Source organism: Natrix helvetica, assembly GCF_964273705.1.
Source record: "Natrix helvetica genome assembly, chromosome: 4".
Taxonomy (NCBI): Eukaryota; Metazoa; Chordata; class Lepidosauria; order Squamata; family Natricidae; genus Natrix; species Natrix helvetica.
Window position 1 is genome coordinate 111,509,445 of NC_138550.1, and position 21,510 is coordinate 111,530,954.

The window sequence follows — 21,510 nt, forward strand, 5'->3', positions numbered from 1 at the left end:
GGGACCTGAACTTTCTTTTGGATGGGGAAAACCTGGAAACTCTCAGATTCGGGTTTTCCCAGATGTGCCAATATGACGTCTGTAATAAAATGGAACTTTGAGGAAACTCAAGCCTTGGAGTCTTCTTTTGTTAGGGTTGTTACTTGGAACCCTGACACTCTTGATAAGAAAACTTGTCCACAAACTTCCAAGAGTCAGACATGACTGAATGGAAGAAAAAATAAATAAAGGGTGGATGGGGAAGAATGGGTAAAGAAGCTTGCAGATGATCTAGTCATAAATTTATCATAATGTCTCCTAGGAAAGCAAGGAGAGTTGCATGTTTGCATCGGGGACACGGTTCCTTGGCCATATGCATCCATATTCAAAGTGTAGCCAGTTTGAAGATATTGATTGCTTTGGGTATACATCTTGATGTATCTATGAAATGTTAATATTGTATGCTCTGATTTGTTGATTAAAGAATGAAAAAGAGGGAGGCATAATAAAAGAAATTAATTATGTTTTAGATATCTAGTACAAAGATTTGGCATGTACCAAGCAATTTGGGCCATAATGAGAGAATCAGCTTTAATAGATTATTTCTGTACAGTTTTTAAATACATGATATGGGGATATGGGGAAAAAATGCTATGGCTTTCTACATGGAAGGGATTTTGTATTGAAAAATAGAAGAAATGTATCTTTTTGTTCTCAGTGATTAATGATAATTATGACAATTTTATGCATGCTAATATTTTCAATTTACATAATTCCTTACTAAACAAGCAAACACTTTAATGAGGTAGTAATGCCAGGCTCTGATGCTATCTTCTATTTAATTGTTTGTTAGTTTAACAGCATTTCTAGTTAACTTCAATTCAAAATACTACAAAAATTCCCAAACTTTCTTTTTACAGGACCTTCAGTGTGAGTGCCCAGCAAATGAAGTTCAATAACTCACACACACAAATATCTCTGTGTATAGAGAGAGACAGAAAATTAATAAGAGATATGTTCTTGTGTCAGGATTTACATGTTGATGTTATGTACATTACCCAAGTCTTATGATAGGAGAGTATGAAAGTTGTTTATATTAGTAAATAAGCAGTCTTAGTGGATATCAATTCCAAATATATTCTGGATTAGAGGCTTACTTTTTAAAGATAGAATGCTAGCCTTATAGTGCTTTAAGGATTATTTAAAAATGTTTGGATTAAGGCATCAGATGTTTGGTTAAGGCATCAGGCTAGAAACCAGGTGCCTGAGTTCTAGTCCCATCTTTGACAAGAAAGCCAGTTGGGTGATTTTGGATCAGTCACTCTCAGTCCAATTCACCTTGTACGGTTGTGTATGGAGATTCTCAATCATCCAGATCATGCTTGTCCCTTTCAAGAGACAACTGGAATTTATGATTTTTCTTTTCTTGGAAGACATTTCGCTTTTCATCCAAGAAGCTTCTTCAGCTCTGACTCCCCACCATCCAGTCAGAGCTAAAGAAGTTTCTTGGATGAAAAGCAAAATGTCTTCTAAGGAAAGAAAAACCAGAAAGTTCAGTTGCCTCTTGAAAAAAACACCTCTGGGACACCTTCTAGAGTTGTTGTTGTGAAGGAGATAGAAGAAAGAAAGTGTTTTGGATATGTTCTCCGACTTGACTTCTGTGTAAAAATAATAAAGGCAGAATAAAGATTTTTTTAAAAAAAAATGTTATCCAAATATCAGAATCTAATAATTTTGTGTTTTTTTAAAGCAGATTTTATTTCTACTGGAATTTGTTTCATCCTTTTCTCAACTGTTGAGGACATGTTTGTTGGTGGACACTCATCTTGTGCTGCAAGATGAGCTATTGAAGCCTCTTTTGGAAAAGTTCTTTGTGATTCTTTCTTTTAGTTCCAAGGACAGCATAGGTAAGGAACAAACATTTGGAAAGGTTGTATAAAAGTTGTACGAATTGATGTCAATGTTTTGTTTTCGCAGTCTGGAAGCAAAGCAAAGTCTTACCATAACTCGGTGATACTTGTTGAAGGTTCAATATTTCCAAATAGAAATGGAAACATTTCTACCTGAAAGATTATCCATATAGATAGTACAGGGCTGGATGGAATAATGATCTGGAAAGCTGATGGGACACACACACCCACCCCCCAAAAAACCCCAGAATTCATGGTCTCCTCAGGAAAACAATCATTTAAAAAAAATCTGATCTTCTGAAGTTTCAGGGAACTTTCAAGAAAACACTTTTTGCACTAGGACCTTCATGGCAGCTAGAGGGAAGAAACAATTTCTAATAGAAATATTCTGATCGCAAATATGGATTGTTTCAAACTCAGAACCCTTTTGGAAGGACTTGAGTTTTCCAATAAAGTCATAATAGTCCGTTTTAAATGTTGTTTCACTTCTTCTTTGCTCACCCTTGTTTTGCAAAGTTATTTTTGTTAGTGCTTCTTGCTTTGGGTTCATTAAGTGGGAATAGCACCGAGACTGCCATTTAATTTCTAGGAAGCAAAGCATGATTTTAAGTCCCAGGTAGGCATGTTGCTTGCCATTGTTACCATATATTGTACAAAACTATCAAGAATTTAAAAATGCAGTAATATGCTTACTTACTTTGAAGATATCTCTTGAAGATATTAATCTGTAAATACAGTCATAGTCTATGAATGTGAAACACAAAAAATTGAATAAATATAAAGACAGACATAAAAAAGCAAATATTAGAAGCAGATTATATCCAACTTCACTTGTATATATTTTATTAATTGTGGATTCATAATTTAAGTTTGGAATCCATATGTAATATTTGTCATCTCCCTGCCTCTAGGATAGTGTATAAGTCTTGAACTTCTGGTAGAATGGATAGTTTTTTTGTCTTTAGCTATACTTAAACATGTTAAGCTGAGCTTAACTTTTCCCCCCCTTATGTTTACGTGGCAGGACCTGAATTATCATCTGCAGTTCATCAAACATGGGAAGACCTGCTTGTTTTTTTAGCTACACTGTTCAGAAAATGTGGCCATAGTGCACTACCATTTGTATCGCTTGCGTTAGCAAAGCATTGGGCTTCTGTAATAGGTAATACCTGGTTTTAAAACAATGTTCTGCATAACAGTGTAAATTGTTTGACTTCTCGTTACCAGTTTTGATATCATGGATTATAGTATGCTTCAGGAATGCCAGTCAGAGATGAGACTGTGAAGAATTGGGTTTGTGTTCCTGTTCTTGATTGGGTAGATCATTGAAAGGTTTTCTCTCCTTAGGTACCATGTAAATAAGTCCTATCCCGAAAATAAACCCCAGCCTGATTGTTCAGCATGTGCCTAGTATAAACCCTACCCCAAAATAAGTCCTAGCTAAGAGCTCATCCCTCCATCCTGCTGACTGTGGAGTGGATTCACTGCAACTTCCTGAAACCATCTACAGAAAAATCAATCCCCTCTTGTCAAGTTGGCATTTTGGCACAGAAACCGACTGAGCCCTGGGGCCTCAAGTGGGTTTCTTGCCTCGTTCCCGTTGCAGCAGTAAACTGAATAAGAATGGATGGGCAAAGCTGAAGGATGATGTAGGACGGTAAGGGCAAAGCCACCCCCACCCAACTTCCTGCCTCATCTTGTGGCGGCACCAGTTTGCTGGACATGCTATGCAGCCTCCTGTGTGAAAAAAATAAGACCCCCCCCCAAATAAGCCCTAGTGCTTATTTTGAAGGCCAAAAGAAAATAAGACTGGGTCTTATTTCGGTAGGTCATTCAGAGGTTTCGTTTCTTGGATTGAACGATAGCAGAGATGAAGTTTCTTTTAATGTCGAAGAGCCACTTTGTGGTTGAGATAATGATGAAAAGCAGATGGAGCCATGGCTTTATTCTTCTTGGATACAAGACTACATTTTCATGTACTCATTCCAAAATGACAAGAAATTATGCCGCCATTTTCTGGCAGCTCTATAATAATCAAAGATGGCTTTGTGACTTGAAAAAATAGCCTGGCGGGCTTTATGCGAACTTGAGGCCTCAGGTTGCCTGCCTTTGCTTTAATGAGTCTCTTACCCTTAAATTATTGGTATAAAACCCAATTATTGTGCTGTTTCATGCAAAGAGTATAGGACACAAAAAGCTTACAGTGAGATAAGTTTATAGGTGAGCACCATCCTGCTAACTAAGGATTTTTTCCTTCAATTTATGCAAATCATTAACATACATATATGCATACATAATAGAAGGCTAATGTCAGCGTTCCAAATATCATGCAGAATTAAATCAGACTCCAAGGCTGACAGCTAACATGTAGAAGAAGTAGTGATGGCACCTGCAATTTTCGTGGACATTTTACAAGAGACATTTGAGTTGGCACACCTTATCAATTGCTTTTTTGAATAATTCAGTGTCACTATTATGGATCCTTTGCTGAGGTTAAAAAAAATTTTCTGTCAGAACCAAAGGTTTTATTCCCCAAAATAACTTAGAAATGCTTCTTCTCTTTCTGATTCTCCAAACAGACATGCAGACTTGGAATAACCCATTTATAGAGAATTTGTTTCAGCTTTAATGGCTTCTATCGCAGTTCAAAGTTTACTGAAATGAATGCTTTAAATAAAATATGGGTGGTAGGGCATATTCTGAGGTAAAGTCAACATAATCATCCTGTTATCTATTACCTGGTATTTGTTTTTGTTGGTTCATTTCATATCCTAACACATCATTTGATATTTATGAAACTGCTGCATCATAAAAGTTGACTTTCTTTGACCTTTTAGATACACTATGTGAATGTATCCATCTTTCTACCAGACAACCAAGTTTGTGTACGGCCTCCTTATATTTCTTAGCCCTTCTTTTTGCTGAAGAAGGGAAAAGAGAGTTCAACAATAAAGAGGACACTTGCTATCAGCCAACAGTGTCTTTCCTTCTTGATGAAAAGAAGAATCAATCATCTGTAACCAAACTATGTGAATTACTCATTCAGGTAAATGTATAAACTAGTGATACTCACATACATTTTCCTACAAGTTTAATCCCTGTGAATGCATGTCAAGATAAGCGAGATTAAATTAAGGAAGTGTTTATTTGTCAGATGTTTTTTTAAAAAGTGAATAGGGGCACAATTAGGAGCCCAATAAATTCAGAGTTGTTTAAGACATTTACATCCCAGAATATTAGAGGCATTGTAGGATTTACATGTAGAATTTATAGGAATGTAAGCCAGTGGTTCCCAATTTTTGTTTCACCACGGACGTTTGCTTTAAATATTTTTTGCGGCCACAAATCATGGCCACAGACTCTCAAGACTTAATTCAATATTTAAATCATAACATTTCTTCAAGCCTTTGCGCAGCCTCTGTGATGACATCGTGCCCCCCCTCCCCCGGGTCCACAGACCACATGTTGAGAAGCACCAGTATAAGCAAAATGCAAGTGAGGAAACATTCAAGAGTTTTGGAAGAAAACAGTTTCTAGGGATGATGGATGGATGCAAACTGGTCCTGTAAAGGAGAGGAAAAACTCTGGGAAAGGAGCAGGGGGAAAAAAACCAAACCAAAAAACCAGCAGCTCTAGAACTGGTAGAGGAAAAAAATGTTTTAAATGTACAGTCAACTAAACCTTCACCTTCATTTAGCTACTCCTTTTCTGTTCTTAATTCTATTAATAGGATGGTTAATGAGATTTGTTATTTCCATTTTATAAGCAATTATATTTGGTTTCTAATACTATCTGCTGATGCTTGTACTTGCAGTCTGACTTCTTTAATTGATTGTTTATACCAGATGAGTAGAATATAGGTCAAAAAGATAAGTAAATCTTACATAAGATCTTGCATTTCTCAACTAGCTATGGCCTCAAGACTCTTCTTAAGTTTTCTCTCTCTTGGTATCAACTGCTAATAATTTCCTCAGGTTCTATTTTACTCTTAATGTAACCTTTATTTATTTTTTTATCACACACATGCAGTATGTACTATTTCAGTCTAATCATGGTATTAATTATTCTGGAAGAGAACTTCTCTAACTGATTATTATAATGGAAATAGTTATTTTAACTGCTGGAACAGCATCATATATTGAAATAGTTATTTTAGCTGCCTGGAACAGCATCATATATTGAAAATGTATTTTAACCTAGGAATTCACTTCATAGTAAGGAAGACAATCAATGCGAATGTAAAGGCCAAGGTTTGCACCATACATTTTAATTTGTATATAAAAAGGCGTGCAATGGGGAGATGGTGAATCACAGTAATAAATGAATGAAAAAACAAGAAATCACAGGAATAATAGACGAAATGTTAAGCCACAATGTATTCTTGCTAGAATAGTCGGGTTTTTTTTAATTAAAAGCTTCATACAGCTTAATTTTTTCCCACCGTATCATTGTAGTGAATTTCACCATTTCATCTTATGTGTCTTTTGAACTGGTGTGTCTTAGAATTGAGATTTGATGTTGTTACCCTTTAACTGCTTAGAAATGTATTCATGATGACATTTCAACAAATCAATTGCAGAATGTGTGGAGAACTGAGAGGTTGGAAAGAAATTTTGAGGAAGCAATGAAAGCGTTTATCACACCAACAATTTGGTAATAAATCTTAGCTGTGTAAAAGAAGGATCCTGGAAAGGGCATGTCAATACTACTGGAACAGATGGATTCACTTGCTAGTTTTTAAAACACATACAATTGCAAAGGGGGGGGGGATTAGAGTAGCAAAATCAAAATAGAAATTAGAAGCAAGTACCTAAAATAAAGGAGACAAAATAACTTCTAAAGTTCAATATTAAGTGTGGGAAATAATTGAGTGTGTCTCTAAAAAGTATTCAGTCAAATCTTTGTCAGTGTATAAAGGGAGAAAAAGAAACTTCTTTCCTTTTCCCTATAATATAGTAGTAGGTAAACCATAATAACATATAAACAGTTTTGGGGCCAGTAATTTTAACTGTAGAAAAAAATATTATATGTCTATCAAGGTATCATTGCATAAGAGAAATATTTTACTAAAGAGATAGTTTTTGAATTGTAATAAAGCTGGCTAAAAACAGTTTTCAATTTTCAAAGCATCTGGATCTTAAAGCCAGTCTTTCTCATTTATTTTGCCCTGATAATGAAAAAGTGTCCTTGCCTGTTAAATGTTAAAAAGAAGAGGAACAAGATGACAAAGAGCTACCGTGGCTTTAAAAAAAATATGTGGATCTTTCTTGAGTGTCTACACCACGCTAAAGCCAACTTGCTGTGGCCAACTCAACATGGTAAACTTACCACAGTCAACTTGCCATGGCCATCTCGCTATGGGACAACTTGACATGGACAACTTGTTGCAGGACAATTCAACAATTCAATTTAATTATTTAAAATAATGTAAAAAATTATTTTAATTTTTGTCAATCACTTTTCATTTTATCATCTTTTGTTTAATGATTCTATGCCAATATTTTTTTGATTTTAGTGTACTGTATTTTTTGGAGTATAAGACGCACTGGAGTATAAGACGCACCAAAGTTTTGAAGAGGCAATTTTTTAAAAAAAGTTTTTGCACTCTGCAGAACTCCCCAAAACCAGCCATTTTTCGTGAAAACAGGCCCATTTTTTTTCCAAAAAAGAGGTATAAATAGCCTTTAGGGGGCTTGCAGAGTGCTCCTGGGGGGTAGCCCGCCCCCCAAACGAGTAAAAATAGTCCATTTTTTGCAAAAACAGGCCCATTTCTTGTCAAAAGAATTGCATGCATAGCCTTTAGGAGGCTTATAGAGTACTCCTGGGCGCTGGGAGGGCAAAATTGAGCAAAAAATCTCCCACTTTTCACTAATTTCTGCCTTTTCCAGCCCCCAGGAAATCCTTCTACAGGCTTTGCATGGACATTTTGGTGAAGAGGGTGGGGTTTCAGGAGGCAAAAAATGCTGTATTCAGACGCACCCAGATTTTCAGCCTCTTTTTTGAGAGAAAACGGTGTGTCTTACACTCCAAAAAATACAGTAACTCTTGTTCCATGGTGAGTTGTCCCGCAACTGAGCAGTTGGCTGAGGCGAGTTGTCCTCTTAGAGCCCCTACACCAAGGGTGTCAAATTCACGGAGACATATTGTCATCATGTGACATATCGTGACATTTTCCCCCCTTGCTAAACTGGGGCTGAGTGTGGCCAGCATCCAGCCCACGGGCCACGAGGTTGACACCCCTGCTCAACACTATGTGCTAAGTTACAGGAATTTAACACAGTCCATGTTTTTATTTTTGGTTTATTTAATCAAATTTAGGGAATTCCCACCTCACACACAGAGCAATAGTTGATTATGATGTTTCTCTTGCATGTCTATTATTTTTTGTGTACTCCTAAATGTTTCATTTAAATGTAGATGATGATCAATAAAGGGAATTCAAATATATTCTTGCAAAAGCATAATGTGGAAATGTCTGCATGTCGGGATCTTATATTTATTTTTGATAACCCATTCTGTTTTTTTCCCCAGACCTATGAAGTAAACTCTTTTCAAGATGTGGTAAAACGAGTTGCTGCCAGTGCCTTACTTCCCTTTTTAGCTGTTAGTAGAAGTGCCCAGAAATGTGCCCTAGAAGGTGAGGTGTTACCTAAAAATTAGGGATTTTAAAGCAGGTGTCATTCATTGTGTCATTATAGAGAATGAATGACCCCATTGTAACAGCTGTTTTGGGGTCTATTTCCTGTGATGTCGATGATGGCTTGCTGGTCATGTTCAATGTCAGGCAAATTAAGAACCTGAGAGTCAACAGCAGGTTCTTGTTTTGCCAGGTATGTTCTTGCTGTGTGCACTGAATAGATGCTCGTTGCCACCATTATGGCTCATTTTCAACTGATGGTGTCTTAAGTGAGATTAGTGATGAGAAGCTGATGATTCTTATTACAGCTTCTTTTGGATTTATGCACCTGAACAACCGACCGGGATATACGTGTCCTTCTTTTCTACCCTGATATTAGCTCTTTATAGATATGGGGTAATACTGACTGCAGGAAGCAATGCCAATAGAATGCTTTTGATATTTAGAGTAAGATCATCATGGAAAACCTGACAAATACAAAATGTTACAGAAATCATGTCCTCAAGAGGCCTGGCCAGTTGTAGAAAGAAAGGGAAGGGAAGGGAGAGGAGAAAGAAAGAAAGAAAGAAAGAAAGAAAGAAAGAAAGAAAGAAAGAAAGAAAGAAAGAAAGAAAGAAAGAAAGAAAGAAAGAGAAAAAAAGAAAAGAAAGAAAAAGAAAGAAAGAAAGAAAGAAAGAAATAAATTTGAAAAAAATGTCCTTAAACTTTCTTTCTTTGTCTACAATTAAGTGATACTGGCTTGAAAGATGCTAGTGAAGAAAGTATTTTGATTCTTTCAAAACAATTAATGTATCCCCAGGTCAAGTATTTTATGTTTCAGAATTAGAATAAAGACGCAAATCTGAATGTAACACAATTTTTATTATTTACATTTGTCAAAGTTTTATGAATGAATAATTCAGCTTGCACAATATCAGTTCTTCAATCTATCGTCCAAATTGGCTCATTGGCCCAGTATGCATCTGACCATTGCACATTTTGAGCAGATTGACTAATAGAAGGCTTTCCCCCCACCCTTTATAGCCAACCTCATAGAGACCGGCTTGGAACAGATGAAACATGTTTACACAGAACTGAATCTCGCTTCCTTGAAACTTGGAAAAGCAAACCAAAGAAAAAGGGTATTTTACCATATTGCTATAAACATAGTTGAATATCTGAATGGTGTTCTTCCTATGCATTTTATATCCTTGTTTTGTACATATGAGTTAGACTTGTATATTTAGCTTTTAATAGGCTGGGGGTGATGAGATCCCAACACTTCTGGAAAACAGAATAGTCAACTTTTTGGGGGTGGAGGCAGCACCCTATATCATCATCAATGGATGGAATTGGTGGTTTAGGAAGATGAGAGTTGTGGTTCGCTTTGTCTGAAGGGCTGCAGGTGCTGTATACTTATTAAGAATGCTTCCTTAAGAATTATTTTTCCCTCCGGAATTTCTTAGCTTGTAGTATTACCAAGGCATGATATCGCAATTTCAAATGTTGCAATTTCAAATGTTTTGCTTTCAAAAGAGTGCATATTCAAACTTCCATTTGATTCTGAATATCAAGCACTAAAGGTTAACTGTTACATTGTGGGGCAACTGCTTTGAAAAATAGCAATAATAGATGGTACAGAAGATGCTTATATTCCCTCTTAGCTACTACTTCACCTAGGTGGCCCTCTAAGGTAGGTTTGAACATAAGTGGGAGAAAGCACAGAATAGGCATTCTCAGGCATGGAAAAGTTAAGCAGCCTCTTCCCCTGCCTTACATTATATTATATCAGCAATCAAGAGCTGGCTAGAAATATTTACATGGTGTTTTACTTTCCTAAATCTTACATAGTATCCTGTATGCTTCAGAGGGGAAAGAAGAGGGATGGAGGAAATAACTTATCTTAAGGGCATCTATTAAAATCTTGCACTTCTCACTCTCAAAATTGTTATTCTGATATTGATTATGTGACGGTCTAAATCGACACATAAGATGCTCACTACAAAGTGTATATCTGTCCATAAATAGGCTCTTATTGACAAAGGGAGTAGATAAGTGGGTGAGAGTAGTTTTTATTTCAACTGAATATCTTTAAAACGTAATTTGCTAATTAGCATTTCTCAAGTGATATGTGTCACTCTGTGAAATGATTAGAATGCCATTCAACCCAATCTGCCTCCGTGCACCTTTTAATCAGTTATTTTGTAGCCTTTGGACAAAGAGGAATGATGAATCCTAGTTGGAAAGATATGCCACCTTGTTATGACAACAAGTCTTTTTAGATGGTATTCAATATTTTAATTTTAAATTTGTTTGGTCTAATTAGAAAAGTCTTTATCTTAATATGTCCTTCTATAATTATGTCAATAGAAAGAGCAGACCTCTGGTGAGCCTTTTACAATGAGGATATTTATATTGTTCCATTCATCGGATTGCTTTAGTTCCTTTCTTTCTTTTAGTGCTCTTTTGAGAGCAAATTATTTTATTGTCAGCCAGTAGCTTTGTTCTGGTTGAAAATAGGAAATCCAAAATAGATCTTGGGTAGCATTTGTCTTTCGAATGGTTTCTTCCTGTATTGGAATAATGTCTTCCTGTGGTCTCTTTAGAATGGTCTCCCCCTGTGTTGGAATAGTGCCATGATGCCGAACCTATGACACAGGTAGCATGTGAAGCCATATTTGGTGGCCAGTTGATTTTTTGCCCTTCCAGGAGAAGCTGGTTTCACCTTCACCAGGCTTCAGGAAAGCCTTCGAAGGCTGGGGAGGGAGAAAATTGCCTCCCCTCCAGGCCCTCAAGAAGCCAGAAACAGATCACTTCGGAACTTCTGGGCGGCCCATTGGGGCCGTTTTTCGCCCTCCCCGGGCTTCAGGAAAGCCTCCGGAGCCTGGGGAGGGGTCATATGTGCATGTGCCGGGGGAGTTGCACTTGCATGTGCAGGTTGCGGGAAGAATTGAGTGGGCACACACATGATAGTGTGCGCATCCGCAATTTTGGCACACCATAAGAAAAAGGTTCGCCATCACTGGAATAGTGTCTCCCTGTGGTCTCTTTGGAATGGTCTCTCCCTGTGTTGGAATAGTGTCTCCCTGTGGTCTCTTTGGAATGGTCTCTCCCTGTGTTGGATGGCCACTAAAGCTCAAGGGGTTTCCACCGTCCATGAAAGGCAAATATTGTTTTCTTGATACTAGGAGTATCCATTCTTGGTTAAATTCATTAAGATTATGATAAACTTTGTTGTATGACACACATTAAAATGAAATTCTGATGCACGCTCTCAAAAGAAAAAAACATCGCCCACCAAACAATGTCACCAACCCAAGGATAACAATAATAATATAATAATAGCAGCGGCATCCAAAAGTGCCAAGTTGTACAAAATGGCGGCAAAATGTATATACATAAATCATCGTCCATTTTGAATATATGATGAGAAAAAAAGAGTCTTGAGAGTTAACAAGGTTGATACTGTATGATAGAAAGCTATTACAGAATCTAGTTGTTCTGCAGAAGCAAATAGAACGGTATGTGTTATATAAACCAGATTCTGCTTGTATATTGATCCAAACCAATTTTTTGTTCTCCCAGGAAGACAACCTCAGCAGAGAATTAAAACTTGCCATGCAGCTCCTAAGAAATTGTTTCTTTCGAAATGAATCCTGCAAAGTAAGAGACAAGGAAACTGTCTAACCTCCACAGCTAAAATGTGCTGAAGGCCTGTCTCGCTGGAGATGTAACCGTTTGCAATATTGGGACAGTCTACTTATGACCTTCCTATGACCTTCATTTTTCATTTTATGCTAATCCAACTGTTATAGAGATGCCTAGCAGTGGTGATGAAAAGGAATTATTTAGAAACACAAAGAAAAAAAAATGACATTTCTTATTTTATTTCTCTTCCAAATTGTTATTTATCTTCCAGATTGTGTCATAATAACTGTTTAGGAATAAGCAAAGTGTTAAGGATGTGAGTGATAGTTTGGTCCCTTGTTATATTTTAATATAACTCAGTGGTGGGTTCCTGCCGGATCGCACCGGATCGCGCGCTCCCTTTTGGCGCTAAACCCGGAAGTACGGTGTTGCCCCGCCCCTGGTGACGCGACGACGCTTGCCTGCGCTCCACCAGCTCGGCTGGGAACGGAGACGTTTCTCTGCTCAGCAATGTCTTCAGTGGAGTGGTGGCAGCCTGGCAGGCTGAGCCTGCGTCCCTTTCAGGCGCTCCGCTCCGCTGAGGAAACGTCTCCGTTCCCAGCCGAGCTGGTGGAGCGCAGGCAAGCGTCGTCCCGTTGCCAGGGGCGGGGCAACACCGTACTTCCGGGTTTAGCGCCGAAAGGGAGCGCGCGATCCGGTGCGATTCGGCAGGAACCCACCACTGATATAACTGAATTTGTATTCTGTTTGGGATTGGTATGTTTATTGTGAGGCATTAGTTAAACAATTTTCATGTCACAAGAGGAAATAATATTTTCTCCCAAGTACTATTTACACCTCTGTTTCTACCTTTCCAACTTGGACCTTTCCAAATTCATAGATTCCAACTTCCAAAATGGTCAGTTCATCAAAGTTGACATACATGTATGTTTGGAGGTTGGAAAAGATCCATCTGTGGTCGATTAGCCCTTAGATTTTGCATTGGCATCACAGTCACACATACAAAAGCTCTTTCAGTATTGCAACATCTTTGTTATTTGACAGGCAGCAGCCCTTGGAACTCACCTCATTTCTATTTTGCATTCTTTGTGGCCTTGGCTTCTAATGGACGATTCCTTGATGCAAGCAGCCTTGCATTTGCTTTGTGTCTATTCTGCTAACTATCCTTCAGGTGAGTGATGTTTCAAGCATTGCTGCATGTAGTAGGTGACCATTAGAGCTGGAAGGGAGGGAGGGAGGAAGAAAGGAAGGAAAGAAGGACCTAACTACCGTCAAGTTAGTCTTTATTCAAAACTCACTTTTCCAGGTCCTTGTGTCACATAAATGATAGTTGTATCCCCCTCTCCCGATTTATTATAGGTAGTCATGTTTAGCAACTGACTCATTCTGCAACCATTCGCAGTTACGACAAATGATGACAAATTTAGAGTTAGGGGCAAATCTTCCAAGCAAAGGAAAGCTGAAGGAAGATTGTAAGCACAGTTGCAGTTTCACTTTGCTTAACAACCAAGTTGCCAGTTCCAATTGTGGTCACTAAATGAGGACTATCTATATTTCAAAAGAAATGGAAACATTTGTGCCTTCCTACCTCTGAAAACAGTTGATTGTACTTATGCATGTGTAAGAGAAAAAGAGTTACTATTCACTTTTTCTAGCATGCTTTTATTCTTTCCCTCTTAGCAATATATATTCCTTTTCTATGAAGGCTGGCATAAAATACCTTAAATAATTATTTACCGATCGCATATTAAAATTTCTTAATATTTACATGGCTGCCCTTGTTGAGAGATGCAGGCTCTTGGTGACAGCATCTGATTGCACTAAACATTTCATTTGAAAGAAGCTGATTTTTCATAGTTAATCAGTGGGCAACCTGAGGTAAAAATGTTTCAGGGATTATTTTTTTAATAAATCGGTAGTTAAGGTGGGTGAATAGTTCATGAATCTTCTTTATCTACAGAATGTGAATAATCTTATTTAAATCATTCCCTGTAATTTGCAATAGAAATTGCATGTTAGCAGTGTTCCGTGTAGAAACCTCTGCAAGTTCTTTTGTGGGAGTATATCGACATCAAAAATGTGACGGAGGAGAGTGCAAAATTTAATTCAAAGCATGATGAGTTATAAAAGAAAGCCAATGAGTTTGTATTTAAAAATAGCTTTGGAAGTCTTCAGGAATGCCTTAATTCCTCTTCATAGAACAACTGAAAAAGTTAATGTGTGCATCCTTACAGTCCTCAATTTCATCAACGTTGAATTCAGTTTAAATTATATTCCATTTTAAATTATATATCTGTATGATAATCTAAATACTTACGCATGTCCAAGGTTGTACATGTACATGGCATGTTTTCAGTTTTCAAACTGAGACTATATTCAAAAGCAGCTTATACTGTGATGTAATATATTCCAGAGAAAAAGCCCCATCAATTCCATTACACACATCAAATCCTTGGAAAAGCTTCCAGTAGATTTTTGGGTTACAGCCATGGCGGAGATCTGTGTCTGCAAACCAAATTTTGTTTATCCCTCAAACTAAATTAAGTTCCTTGTAGCTCCCAGCAAATGCTTGTTCCTGTGTAAAAATACATCAGTGAGAAGTCATTAATAGTAAGGAAGCTTTCACATTTCACTATCTCTTGACACAGAATTTGAACTTGGAATTATTTCACTTGAAAGATCAGGCAAGCATTACAATCCCAAAATTCTTCTCTAACTTGGATTTTCTAATCTGATCATTAAAAAAAACCTAAGTCAACTCCCGTATATGCATCCAAATATCCACTACTTAACTTTTTTTGGTAACATCCAGAAATGTTTTAAAGTATGAAAATGCTGGTTTAAAAGAAGTAGGAACTCATGCCAGATAATTTTGAGTTCTTGTCATTCCTAAACTGATGTTAGAGATTATTGCATGTTTTACTGCATGGCTTAATATATGCCATATTCTTCAAAATATTACACATTACTTTAAAAATGCATCATAGTAGGCTTCTAATGTCTGGGTTTCCATCATTAAATGATGCAAATTTATTCATATTATGTTTTGTCATTGTTTTATGAAGATGAATGATCAAGCTGTTGGTGGATGTGTCTTCATAGATAATGTTATGCCAATGAATTCTAGCACTTTATGTTTTAAAGAAGAAAGCTCTCCTTTCTTCACTTCTTTTAATCATCATGAATCACTCTCTCTAATAGTACATTTAGATGATAAATGCCAACATGCCTCTAGTTAGAATACGGCTAGAAGAAATAGCTGGAGTTGAGAGCCAGTGAAAAAACAAAAGAAATATCCTGCTTGGGAAAAAAAAACAGATGATGGAATCTAAAATGGGGGAACCGGTGATTTATAACTAGCTTTTTCTCAGTTGATTACTTTTAAAACAAACAAAAAACTGTAGTTTGAAGGAAATTAGTACACATGAAAGGGAAACTGTGCATAAACTATTTATTCCCATAAGCCTGGACATGAGAGAAGGATGGATTTCATATGAGGAAAAGCTTGAAACAAGATTCCTTTGTCTAATCAACATTGTACTCCTGTAGCAGTTGATAAAATGAAGTGTGTTCTGTGATATTTAATGGTTTACATTAGTTTTCTTGAGTTCTTGATGCTCTCTTAAGCTTGGTTGTTTGCTTGTAGACGTTTCATTAGAATCAATGTGAGTTTGCACTGAAGATATTACCTAGTTGAACATTGAAACATCTGCACGCTCAAAGAGCATCAAGAACTCCATAGTGTAACCCTGAGCAAAACAAAAAATACTTTTTATATGCATTTAATTGAAGATTTTTTTAAAAAAAATTGTAATTTTAACATGGAATGAAGGTTTTCAAAAACTCTTAATTTTAACATGGAATGAGATTGTTTACCGGCAAACAGGCAACTTAATAAAAAGTGCTTTCCCCTCCCTCTCATATTTACCTGTCACAACATTTTGATCTTCAAAGGCTGTGCTTCCCTATGCGTGGCAAGTAGCAGCATGTGCTCTTTCCAGACAACCCAAAGAACGGCAGCTGGGAACTCACTTATGCATAGCATCATGAAGTTAGCAACTCAAACTCTGTCTGAGAACGGCATCATTCAGCAGATGGCCTTTAATCTTCTGGCAAACCTGGTTGTATCTCAAGACTGCAAAGGGGTTCTTCAGAAGGTAGGCATTCAGCGTTCTGAACGTAGTGATAAAATTCAGGAAGTGGTTTTTTGTTTTGTTCAGTGCTCAGGGAAGATGTTAAGGTAATCTGGGTCAAGCAGGAAAAAAATATGAATGGAAGATTGAGGGTTATCATTAAGAATTATAGTACAAGCAAATGCAAAGCGTGTGGAACACAATTTGTGTGTGTGTGTGTGTGTGTACATGCATTCATATGTAAGTATATGTAGATACTGCATCTATAGATTCTTAATGAATCATCTTTCTTAGCTTTGAATACTCAGTATTCGCAATTGCAGGGATTATTAATGCAGCGTTGGCTCAGTTGTAGTCCCTGATTAAAAGATATAAATGCAAGTGTGTATAATTATATATATGTAGTTTTTCCATTACTGATTTCTGTGGAAGAAGCTTGCAGATATTATCACATCCAAATACATGTTTTAATCGGCCAGATCACTGGCCCTAAAAGAGTAATAGAAAAACGGTTTTGTCTGCTCTGTTTTTTAGTTAATATTTCTGCTTCTTAGCTCAGCAAAACGTCAATTCCTGCATGTTTAATGTAAGCATCTTGGCATCGTTTGTACATGACTTACGCTTTAGGGATAAATTATACGCATTGTCAGTATAATTTGTCATATGTCAGAAATGCCTTTCGTGGGGAAATATCTCCTCTGTTCTTTGCTTCTTTTCTTCATGACAGGGTAGTTATCCTGAGATGAAATTGTGGAGTAAAGCTCTGCCCAGAAATGATTGGTTGTGTTGCGGCAACAATTCTTCCTTGAATGGCAAAGTCACTTCCTGCATATATCCGAAACTCTCCCAAAGGCCTTTGCCAATAAGACATTGTCTGGCCCCAGCCTGGCACTTTATTTTTAAAACTCCCAAATGCAAAGCAAAAACTCTGTGCTTTTGTAAAAAACAAAACAAAACCCAAGCTAGAGGTTTCTGTATGGCTATGAAGAATACTGTAATGTAGATAGCTAAGTGTGACATCAAAAAGGAAAGTGCATGGGGGAACAAAGGGAAGTAACCAACAAGATAGTGGTGGTTGACGTTTTGTTGTTATTGTAGCTGCTCACTGTGATGGTAATGGGCTGCTCACAGAAACAGATGACACCATCCAGCTTCAGAGCCATGTGTCTTGTTGCTAGGGTTTCTGAAGAAAGAGGAACTCCTCTCCTCAGATTGGGCACACCAACTGGAGAAGGCAGATCCTCACCCTCTGTTTCTTCACACCACCGTTTTCCATAGGCATAGAAACACTGTATAAAAAGTTAAAGCTGCCCCGATGAAAAGGAATGAGGACAATTGCAGTAGCTTTTCAATGTGCGGGATTGATTCAGATGTTAACATTTATATTTTGCAATGTAAAATATTGCAAAACGCTGTGTGTGTGTGTGTTTCTGTGTGTGTGAGAGAGAGACAGAGTGGTGGGAGAGAGAGACTGAAACTTTAAATATCAAGTTAAGAGATACATGAGCAACGTAAGTAGTAAAGCAGTAAATCATTAGATGGCAAGTTTTTTTAAAAAAATCACGTAAGTGCTTTAAATTGAAAAGATGCAATGCTGGGAGAATAAAAAGGTCCTTTGCTAGTCTTAAAAGGAGCAATGTAGGAGTTTTAAAAGGCGACAACCATTGCTAGAAAGAATGAATTAGATTTAAACTTCCATAATAATGCAGGTTGGTAATATTTTTATCATTAATTCAGAAATGACTGAATTATTCTCTACCAGCTTTTCTTTCCTTCCTTCCTTCTTTCCTTCCTTCCTTCCTTCCTTCCTTCCTTCCTTCCTTCCTTCCTTCCTTCCTTCCTTCCTTCCCCCCTTACCCACCCTACCCTACCCTACCCAAAAAGCTTTGGTTCAGCTTCCAGTCCTGCAATTAGAAAGTGAACTTTTCACAACTTTTATAACTGCTTTACATTTGGTCTATAACCTTGGGTGATAAAATTATCTAGAAACCTATTTCATTTCATTTGTAACCATCTAGCACTTAGAATAGCTGATAGATGGAAAAAATATATATGGGTTGCTTTTTGATTTTCTAGCAGAAAATTGAGTTGTTGAGCAAATGGTTTGTGTGCAAGAAATCCCTCAGTTCAGCTCTTTGGCAGCTCCAAGTAGAGCCAAGACATATCGAAAGCCCAAAGATTTGCTTGTAGTTTGATGGAACAGTCGCCTATCTGCATACGTAGCTTTTCCTGACAGCAGCTTAATATACATGTTTATATCTGAAGGAAGTTTCCTTTTGGAGGCTTTTAAATTAATTAATTAATGTTTAATTTTGCTTGTCTAACAGTCTCAGGACACATATATTCCTGAAGATAGCTGGCCTTATATATCTACAGGAAGCATCTGGCAATGTAGAGCTTCTACATTTTGTGTATTATTGAGGGTTTTTTCCCTGTAGTTGGAATAGGCAATAATTTTATGCACAGTTGCAGAAGCTATAATAAGGTCCGTTTGCAATGCATGAGTATATGTTATGGCTTCTGTATCGCCCGGTGCTCTTTTGCCGGTGATCCGCTTCTCCTTGCCAAAGCAGTCTTTCAGAAGTGCACTTCCTTTTCCTAAGAGCTTCCTGTGCAAGCTCTTCAAAGGTCTTGTAGCATACCAGTTGGCACGCTGTCTCTCCTTACTGACAGTATTTCTTCAACTGAAATGTTTCTCTGACAAATTGTTACATTGTGCATGAGGAAAAAAATACAGTAGCTTGCAGGGGGGAAAAAATCTCGAATTGTTTTTACAATTTTCATGTGGGTATCAGTTACTACTAAAATAAAAATGATGGCATACAACTTTTTGCATACAACTCTATAAATAAGCCAACTGACTATATTTCCAGATTACTATACAGTGATAGAAGACAGAGGATTTATTTTCATTTTATAAATGGCATCATTTAAATTGCTGGGAAAAAGCAGTGCATTTTCAAATATTGTTAAAAATATTCTTAGTTGTAAAAGGACTAAGGCCTTTTGTGTCAGCCAGGATTTTCAGTTGAAGTTCTGACTAGGGTAAGACAAAAAATGAGTTATTAATTCTCCTCAGATGTTGCTGAACTACAGTTCCCAATATCCATTGCCAGCGACTAGCCCTGTTGTTGGAAGATCCAACCAGACGTTCCTCATTTCAATAGTGGAAAGAAAACATTCTACAGTTAGGAGGATAATTAAGAACAAAAGGGAGCTAATTTATTCAAATGTAACAGTAAAATTTATAGTGGAATGCCTTATTCAGTATTGAGGAGTGCTTGGTGCTCTCTAAGCTTGAGTGTTTTCTTACAGACGTTTCATTACCCAACCTGATGATGATATCTAGTTTGGATAATGAAACGTCTGCAGGAAAACAATTAAGCTCAGAGAGCACCAAGGACCCCGAATTTGAACCCTGAGCTACAAATATTCTCCTTTATTGGTTATTCAATATTTTCAGAGGTGGGAAGTAGTGGATTGTGAAAAGTAATTTCTTAATAACCACATCTTTTTCTCTCCTACTTTAGAATAATTTTCTGCAGAATTTTTTATCACTATCATTGCCAAAAGGAGGAAATAAAAGCCTCAGCATGCTGGCTGTTGCTTGGATAAAACTCTTACTGAATTTATCATTTGGAGAAGATGGGCAACAAATGATTGTTAAATTGAATGGTGGCTTGGATCAACTTATAGAGATGGCCAAATATAAACATAAAAACAATCCAGACACGATCCTTCTGATTCTGCACAATATCTGCTTTAGTCCAGCCAACAAACCCAAGATACTAGCAAATGGTAAATACTCTTGTCCGGCTTTAAGTCATTCTTCCCAACTAAGTGCCTTTTAGACATACAGGATCGGATTATAACTAGTCAGAGTATTTAGTTGAGAATAGTTGGAGCTTATAAAATAACCCTAGTCTAAAATTTCAGGCTCAAAACTACTATGCAAAGTATAGTAATATGTAAAGGTTTCACATATTATTGTGGGCATTGTTCCTTCAATGATCATATAAGATTCAGTTTTAGAAGCAGAGAATCCTAGATTTTCTTTGTTTGACTATTCTGGTAAACTATCACACAAGATTTTCTGCAAGGAGTCCTCCTAATCACTCAGCATATGTTGGAGGTGAAAAGGAGGGAGGAAAGACCTATAAATAAAGACAGTGGATGGGAAAATGTAAGGTGCTGGCCAAGAAAGGAAAAATTTTATTACCCAGTTAGAAAATCTTTTAAAGGTAGCTATACGGAAGGTCAATATAATTGATGCTCTGAACAAAATCATACTAAGAACTCAAGTGCAATAGAAAGTAATTTTTGGAGGCACAATTACAAACCTTGCATGAAAGCAGAATTATAGGACTTTTTTTAATACTGAGAAGGGCTAATAAGCATCTTAATCATTGCCCTCAATATATAATAAATGTAATAGTAAATGTAGATTATGTGTAATATAGAATATTTATAGGATAATTAGTACAAGAAGATAGCCAGTAACTTAAGTTCTGAAAACTTGACATTATTCCTTACATTTAGATTTATTTTTAAACAACTTTTAATAGGAATCTAAAGCAGCCTAGATCTAAAGGGGGAAACGTAATCCATGGAATACCTCTGGGCATCTTTTTAAAGAAACTGAGACACCTGAGTGAAAAAGTTGCCAACTGATGCTGCATATGCACCCATGTGTGTTCCATGTCACATTTTCTCCTTCACATCTGAAGCTCTGTGTCTTCTTTTTAACACCAATGCAATAGAAGAAGCTTCCGTTACAGTATAGAACCGTGATGGCGAAATGCATGCCACAGATGGCACACGTAGCCATATTTTCTGGCACGCCAGTCGTGAGCGCCAGCATGCATGCATGCACTTATCGGCCAGCTGATTTTTGGCCTTCCGGAGGGCGGGGGGAGGCTGCTTTGTCCTCCCGCGGCTTTAGGAAAGCCTCCAGAGGCTGGGGAAGGCAAAAAACAGGCCCAACCGACCAACTGGAAGTTCGTTCCCAAACTTCCAATTGGCCTGTTGGGGCTGTTTTCTATCCTCCCCAGCCTCCAGAGGCTTTTCTGAAGTCTGAGGACGGCAAAAAAATTCCCCCAATGAGCCAACCGGAGGTTTGGAAACAATCCGTTTCTGGGGGCGGGGGGCCAGGGAAGGCCATTTTCGCCCTCCCCAGACTTCAGGAAAACCTCCAGAACTTGGGGGGGGGGGTCATGCATGCATA

General features: G+C 37.4%; 1 protein-coding gene across 2 annotated transcripts in view; it reads left to right on the plus strand.

Moving 5' to 3' along the window:
- The window catches only part of RTTN (rotatin), a 102,356-nt gene that overhangs the window by 74,892 nt on the left and 5,954 nt on the right, over positions 1 to 21,510 (plus strand). Inside the window, exons 38-46 of one of the 2 annotated variants that reach the window (XM_081950951.1) lie at positions 1,730 to 1,886; positions 2,914 to 3,051; positions 4,727 to 4,935; positions 8,421 to 8,526; positions 9,550 to 9,647; positions 12,091 to 12,168; positions 13,198 to 13,324; positions 16,108 to 16,310; positions 19,817 to 20,084. In XM_081950951.1, the coding sequence (XP_081807077.1) occupies positions 1,730 to 1,886; positions 2,914 to 3,051; positions 4,727 to 4,935; positions 8,421 to 8,526; positions 9,550 to 9,647; positions 12,091 to 12,168; positions 13,198 to 13,324; positions 16,108 to 16,310; positions 19,817 to 20,084 (1,384 nt within the window). The remainder of the gene's footprint in view (positions 1 to 1,729; positions 1,887 to 2,913; positions 3,052 to 4,726; positions 4,936 to 8,420; positions 8,527 to 9,549; positions 9,648 to 12,090; positions 12,169 to 13,197; positions 13,325 to 16,107; positions 16,311 to 19,816; positions 20,085 to 21,510) is intronic. The other variant, XM_081950950.1, reaches the window with a different exon arrangement.